Source organism: Grus americana, chromosome 11 (assembly GCF_028858705.1).
Source record: "Grus americana isolate bGruAme1 chromosome 11, bGruAme1.mat, whole genome shotgun sequence".
NCBI classification, from domain to species: domain Eukaryota; kingdom Metazoa; phylum Chordata; class Aves; order Gruiformes; family Gruidae; genus Grus; species Grus americana.
In genome coordinates this window covers 10,716,387-10,723,681 of record NC_072862.1, presented here as the reverse complement: position 1 = coordinate 10,723,681, position 7,295 = coordinate 10,716,387, and the positions used below count along the sequence as shown (strand labels likewise).

The following is a 7,295-nucleotide window of genomic DNA, read 5'->3' as shown; positions in this document are numbered from 1 at the left end:
CGGCGGGAAGCGGCACGTCTGGCTGCGGGCGCTGCCCTCTCCCGTCCCCCCCCCCCCCTCCCCAAAGGAAGAGCCGGGACAGCTCCGAAGTTAGAAAGTCACAATTTATTTCAAATAAACCAAGGGCACACCTCTGGCAACCGTCTCCCGGGCGGTTTCCGCCGCCCTTGCCCCTCTCCAGTGCCTGCAAAGAAAAGCGAGGGGCGGCAGCGGTTTGTGGACCCCCCCAGCCCCTGCCGGGGGTACCCCACGGCACCCCACCAACACCGTCCCACAACTGAACCAGACTGGGGCAAGGAAAGGAATTCCCAGAACAAGTGCCTCATTTAAAAATAAAGTTCTATTTTTTTTTTTCCACCCGCTTAAAAAGTCTAAAATTTAGAGTGCAAGACTATAGTACAGAAACCTCCTGCTGCCCCTGTCCCCGCACGGGCACAGCGCGTTCGCCAGTGCGCAGAGCGGCAGTCATGCAGTTTACATCATCAGTAGAAAACTTTTTGTTACAGTCTGGGAAGCCTGAGGACTATTAGAGATGAGGCAGCCAATGCACTAACACAAGCGAAGCTGAAATAAGAGTATCGGATGCAAGGATGGAGAGGCGTCAGGGGCGCATAGGAACTGGAAACCAGTGCAAAAAGGAAGAAAAAAAAAAAAAGAGCAAACATTCCACATCTGTAGCAGTAACGCACCAAAGGGAAACTTGTACCTCGGAATTAACAGCTCCTGAGCCACTCTCTGTTCACCTGTACTCATGTACCCTGCTGACTGGAATAGGGCCGTGTACCTATTAGAGGGGGAAAAACTGGCCGTGTCTTTTGGCTTTGAGAACTCCCATTTCCTTCCTGTCACCGGCCTCCCAAGCAGCATCAGCCACTTTTCACAAGGAGCCAATAATCCCTGCACTCTGCAGGTTTCATCTTGGAGTCTAGGATTTGTCTGTACGACACCAAGGCAGAAGTCACCCTGCCTGGGCTACAAAAGCAAGTCAGTCCTGTTGTTTTCCCAGAGAAAACAGGATCTGTGCGTGCAAACCAGAACTTTCACCACCTTCAGGAGGGGTGTTTTGTTTTCTTTTAAAATAAATAGAACTGCTGACAAAGCTCTAGTTTCAGAGAATTTTAAAGAATTAGGGGGGGGGCACTGTGCAATATTTGTTACTGTTCCTCAGCCAAGCATCTCAGCAGTCTGTTCAGTAAGCTTGGCCACAGCTATATGGTCTAGCTTGTTTACAAACAAGGATTCATAGGAAAGCATTTTGTGGGGGCATGGGAGAGGGAGGGAGAGAGACAAAACCCTGTTTTCATTTAGCTCAAAGCCGGACAATTATGTAACAGAAGTAGGAGCTCTTTGGGAATAGGAAACTCCACATACCTGTTCTGCAAAGAGGTTAGGTGTTACGATAGGTACCATTTAGACAACAAGAACACCAGCTTTTATCCTAACTAGTACTTTACACATTAAACTGTTCTTTAAAAATGTAAACACCAGTTCTACGTACTGCAAACTGTTGGATGTCAGCAAGGCTTCCCCTGCGCTACCTCTTCCCCTTTGCCCAGACTTTGACAAAGGGGAGAGGAAGGAAGGGACTGACCTCCAGGATCTATCATGAGGAGGGCACAAAGAGGCTGCTGCTGGGAGCAGAGGAGGGAATGAAGCCAGGAGACAGTGGCTGGAACAGGGACATATCTACTCTTACGGCTCCAGCCTGAACAGAGCAGGAACACAAGGAGCCGTGGTTACAGAGATCTCTCGCGCAGCAAGCAGCACTGCTCCCAGAACCACGGACTCCCTTCCTGTCCCTGCCCCCCTTCCCAGCTCCAGCCACCTCTCTGCAGCCCTGTTCTACCCTCAGCCACTTCTGTTGTAACCCCACTCTGCTGCCAGCAGCTCTTCGGCAGTACGTTCCCCCCGTTCCCTGAGGATGCATCCCATACCAGAGAAGGGAGGGAGGAAGGAAAAGGCCTCTCAGTTTGAAAATTTCTGCTGTGCACAACAAGCACGGCCACAGGATTAGCTTGTATGACAGCTACTCCTCTTTTAAACTGATGCATCGCTCTCGTTAAAATCCATCTGTTCAATTATATGTGCTGCAAATACTTGGCTCACATGCCACAGGTACATGAAAAAGGCTCCAACAGCAGAGTTAGCTTATTCTGACATGCAGGAATTTAGCATTTTCCCCCCCTCTCCAGTTTAATCTTTGTCAAGTGACATTATATAAGAGCAATAGAGTATACAGGGATGCATCAAAGGCAACTCTTCCATGTACAGCATGAAAGAGAATCCCATGAGTTCCCTGCAGAGGCGATTTCCTCAAATCAGAGATTCCAGCTCCACCTTAGTGGCTGCAAACAACGTGTTCCTGGTGCAGGTGACATACGTGCCTGTGAAATCTGAACTGTGGCCTGCTTCCTGTAGCAAACAGGCAAGCATCAGCATTTAAGTAACCTTTTTCATGTTAACCCCTACTAAGATGAACTAGGTTTTCATATTTTTATTTTAGTGTATATTTTACATTAGAAAAAAGAATGTTAATAAAAAAGCTCCACATGCTCCTAACAATGAATTTTCTGAGAAGTCCCCACCAGTATCAATACCAATATACAAATAAATTAATTTTGCTAGTTAATTTTCTGCCTGGCTTGGTGCAGGCTCTGCACAAGCAGCACACCTGTATTCAAGCGCCCGTCCACATTGCCAATGTGTGCCAGGGAGCGTGCTGTACACAATCTCTCCTCCTCATCATGTAGCAGTGTTTAGTCTCACCTTGACAAATGGGATCACATTTTCTCAGCCATGTTACCCAGCAGGCACAAGTAATCTTTACCAGGCTGCATGGCACTGTTCTAACATGGATTGTTTCACTCTGCAAAAGCCCCAAGCCTTGATTAACAACTGTATGCTACTATTCCCTCATCACTCACTCTGGCAATACAACACCCTTCCCACAAAAACAAGTAAAGCAAGAATCTACATGGAAGACCTAAAATTCATCAAATGCAGAATCTGACCTGACTCAAGGCATATCCTCCAGTATTAACCTGGTCTCTCCCCTACAATTCCTCTGTTTGCTGCTGTTTGTGTAGCAGGATTTTGCACAGCTGATTTACAAGAAAAGAGATGTCACATGTAATCATGCTAAATCATGGCCACTGCTGGTACTGTCGGGTCAGACACAGCAGCAGCCACTCTTAACACCAGCCACTCTCCTCGTGCAATGCCAATGCTACAGCACCCTGGAACATTGGGAAATCTAGCTGAGATATTTTGTAGCGTAACCTCCTTCACGGCCTAGGAGGATTTTTGGGTCAGAGGAAAGGAGAGGGAGAGGGGGAAAAGCCCATTAAATTTACAAGCAGATTAAGGAAAAACACTCCACTGCCAATTTATTTTTAAAAAGGGTTGTGTGTTATTCTAAGGTTTGTCTGTATAATTGTACAACCGTTGAAAATTACATAAATTGTAATGATCTAATACTATTAACAGCCATTCAGAGAAAAACTCCCTCCCCTGCTGAAACCATCAAGGGCAGGAGGGAAATGTCCCAGGAAATATGCCAATCTGAACTCTGGCCTCTAGCCTGGCAGAAACAGAAACAGAAAGATAAGAGAACAAACTGGACTAAGATGTGGTGTTTGCATGTGTCTGACTTGCAAGGGGAGGGGTGGCTTTGTCCTTGGCCATGTTCTCCCAGAGGCAGTGCCTGTTTATCCCGGTGAAGCTGCCATCACTTCACTCGCTGCTCTCACCCCTGCACTTTGTCACTTCCTCCTGTTTTATGTGTCGTGGAAGTCTTTCAGCAGGGTCCTCCGTCTCTGCTCTGCTATGTGCATCTGATTCTCTAAGTCCTGGTAAAACAGAAGGTAGAAACTGTTAGCATGAACTCCCCAAAGAAGAGTTCATTTTATTTAGGGAGAGACTAAGCTCCAGCCTGAGAAGCACCAACCTTCACCCTTCACATGCACTCTGGATCACCAGATCGCAAATCCTTTTCCTTTTGACGTGGGCTCCCTCTGCAGTTACCTGTCTCCTGCTCTGTCTAAAGAGCCACACGCTTAAGGAATCTGCTCTTCACCAGAGGGCTATGTGCAGCTTCCTCCAGAGCTTTGCTGGTCCTGTTTCAGTTTGCAGGACTCACTGCAGCTCTCCCTCCTCTCCCATAAGGCACTGAGCCCTCCACTTCTGCAACATCTGCTGGCTAAAGGCAAGGTTCTGGACCTAGTTTCTCAGAACCCTCACTTGACTGCCTTAGCGCTCCTGCAGAAGTGTTAAGCCCAACAAACAAAATTTGCCCAGAAGGCTCAAGCAAGCAGAACACTCACCCCTCTGTCATAGCTGTCTGCTCGCTCCACCTTCCATGAGAGATTTTCAATTTCAGCTTCCAGCTGGGCCTGCTGGTATTCAAACTGCAAAGAGTGAAATTAAAGACAGCAACAAGAAACAAGTTTAGTGGAGCAGTTTCATACCACACACTACACCTGATGAGCAGACAAATGTGTCCTGCTGACAGCTGTGCTGGCAGAGCAGGTTTGTGCCTCCTCCTTATCCACCTTCAGCTAGACAGCATCACCCCTTCCAGGGGTTTCTTGTGTAAGCACTCCCCAGCCTGCATCACTCAAAATTAACCCAGTCAGCCTAAAAACACTGCAAGTGACAAATATCTCCTAACTCAGCTCATTTTGCCATAAGCGGGTCATGCAATGCTCTCGTGAGCAGTTCTGCAGGCAGAGCAGAGGGATTGTTAACCGCTGCTGGGAGCAGCAACTTGTTCCGCTGGCACAGTCACATCCAAAAGAGAACTTCTGTCCACAACTTCAGAGAATATGTATGATGCTATGGGGAGAGACTGGAGAACAGATTTTACTGGACAACTGAATCAAAGAAACAACCTCTTCAGTGAATCTAGGGCTATTTTTGGACATGTCCAGCCCATGGGATGCACCAAGCCAGCAAGGAACTTACAGCAGGAATAAAAAGCAAAGCTACACCCTGATTCAAGGCTGGAAAAGCTATCCTCCAGCAGCTCTTCACATGAAATATGGCCCACAGCACTGTGATAAGTCTTACCAAGGAACAAACGCACACTTCCAGCCTCAAAACATTCTGGATAAATTGCTTGTTAGTGAAAGTGCAGTGAAGTGCCCTGGGAAAATAATGTAACGTATCAGAGGACTGAGCTGCTGGTCAACTCAAAGTGAAGAGGAAAGGTGCAAAATCACCTATTATTTGTCCTGTCCTTACCTCAAACTCAGGACTAATATTTAAGACACTGCCAAGCTCTGGAATTCAGCCCAGCATGCTGCCAGCTACACCCCAAAAAGCTATCAGACAAAAAAAAGAAAAAAAGCAAAATATCTTACCAGTTTCTTTCTGGGACCAGACTCCATGTAGTAGGCATACGGATATGTGTACTGCAGGGTGTAACGACACTGTTGGGGAGGGGGAGGAAGAGAGAGAAAAGAAGGACAAGAGCCTCAGTCTTGGAAGTCAGCACTGTCACATTTGTGTGACCACCACAGGCTAAGCAGCTACCTTCCGAGAAGGACAACTGGACACTTCACGGTGGGATTTCCTACACCTTCCTTGGAAGAACTCATGCAGTTAAAGTATAACTTCACAGAGGTCACTTCCAGATGATTTTTGGCTAGTTCATGTCCTAAATCAGAGGTACTGTCCCAAATTCCCACAATCCCTAAATTCCCTTCCTCACTTGGTATGGTGAATTTAGCATTCTGGTGTGTATTCTCTTCTCTGTGCCAAACAAGACAGAACCACCCACCTTTGCAAGTAGTTTTGCAGCATTTTGTAGGTATTGCCAGTCTATCCATGTTCCCAAGTTGTTCATAACTCTTTCTTGGATTTTCTCCTGGATTCGTTGGTATGTCTGTGCCTCCAGCTGTAGGCTTTTATTGTGATTCTCCCACTGCAAGGGGTTGGGGAGATAGGGAAAGAAAAAATGGCATGAGACCAGAGTACCGCTACTGTAAAAGCACAAGCTCTAGCAAGCAGAAATTGAAGTGGGGCAGGAGTCCAGCAAGGCAAGACATGCTGTGGGAAAGAACAGCAAGGCAGTACCTCCAGGAGCAAGTGGTGGAGGCTGCATCCAACAGACTAACAGCAGCAAAGAGCAGGGAGCAAACCCAGCTCCTCAGAGAGGGAATGCCCTCTGGTCGTACAATAACCTTGTGTCTAATAAGATGGAAAGTAATGGCGATTCCCCTACTTAAAGGACTTGTATAGAAAGGTCGAGAGTTTAAATTAACATTTAACACGGGCTCAGTGAACTCCAGCATCCATGTGCACATTGTAAACATGGCCATTTCCCAAAGCCTGTTGATCTGGAGAGCCAGGAATGAACACATTTATTTGACCACGGGACTTGGCTCAGTGTGACGAATAAATTCATTTTAATGAGAAAACTGAAATGCAGCAACATTGAACCTCTGCCACGTTCTCTTCTAGAGATGCTGCTCCAGAATTACACTGCATGGCCAGGCGCATTGAGCCTGCTATGCGGACAGAGATGCTCTGAATGTGATTACATGAAATTTTAGGAAAACTTTGCTACAGCCAATGAAGCTTTGAACGTGGCAGAGTTTATTTAGCCTTTGTCTCTATAAAGATATACTGCAAGAAACTGAAGTTCCCTGATCCTGGAAAGAAATGATTGGAGCAATATCTATCTACTGCAGCAGCACTCAGCCTGCAGGAAAACGGTACAGTGGCACACAGGTAATACTGATTTTCTTGAGCATAAGGAAATATAGGAGCAAATATGATTTGCTTTGGGTATGACACTGCTGGTTTGGATGGGACTCACAGGGCAGGATTTTGAGTGAAAAACAACAGGGCCTGAAAATTCTGCACAGATTCTCTTTGGGCAGTTTCTTGCACGGAGATTGCTGGCAATGACCTTTGCACCAGGCAGGGAGCATTAAAAGGCTACAGCAGCTCTGGCCAAGGAGATGTCTCCTACCCTCTCAAAATAGAACAAGTACTTCTTAAGGGCCTCCCTGGCCTGTGCTTGCTGACTCTGGTTTACAATATCAGGATTCTCTTTGTACCGACTGCATTCGTAGTACTCGCTGCCGTGAGTCTTCCAGTCTCCCAGACACATCCAGCAGAAGTCTGCAGAAAACAGAAAAAACCCCACTGTGTGATACACAGAAAAAAAAATTTACGAGAAAGAAAAGCTTCAGGAGACACAGCCCATCTGTTTTCAGATATTTCTGCTAAGCCAAGAAACATACATTTTGTATTATCTTGCATAATGGAACACAATAGCGGGCCAAAAA

At 46.6% G+C, this 7,295-nt stretch overlaps 1 protein-coding gene across 6 annotated transcripts in view; it reads right to left on the bottom strand.

Moving 5' to 3' along the window:
- Nucleotides 1-93: 93 nt before the first annotated feature.
- ARIH2 (ariadne RBR E3 ubiquitin protein ligase 2) overlaps nucleotides 94-7,295 on the bottom strand; it is a 34,901-nt gene continuing 27,699 nt past the window's right edge. For 4 of the 6 annotated variants that reach the window (XM_054837634.1, XM_054837635.1, XM_054837636.1 and 1 more), the window contains 5 exons: nucleotides 6,977-7,128; nucleotides 5,780-5,923; nucleotides 5,361-5,429; nucleotides 4,323-4,406; nucleotides 94-3,848 (listed from right to left, as the gene is read on the bottom strand). In XM_054837634.1, coding sequence (XP_054693609.1) covers nucleotides 3,777-3,848; nucleotides 4,323-4,406; nucleotides 5,361-5,429; nucleotides 5,780-5,923; nucleotides 6,977-7,128 — 521 coding nt within the window. In that variant the 3' untranslated portion in view covers nucleotides 94-3,776. Of the gene's footprint in view, nucleotides 3,849-4,322; nucleotides 4,407-5,067; nucleotides 5,144-5,360; nucleotides 5,430-5,779; nucleotides 5,924-6,976; nucleotides 7,129-7,295 lie in introns of those variants that run through there. The other 2 variants (XR_008578757.1, XR_008578758.1) reach the window with 2 other exon arrangements.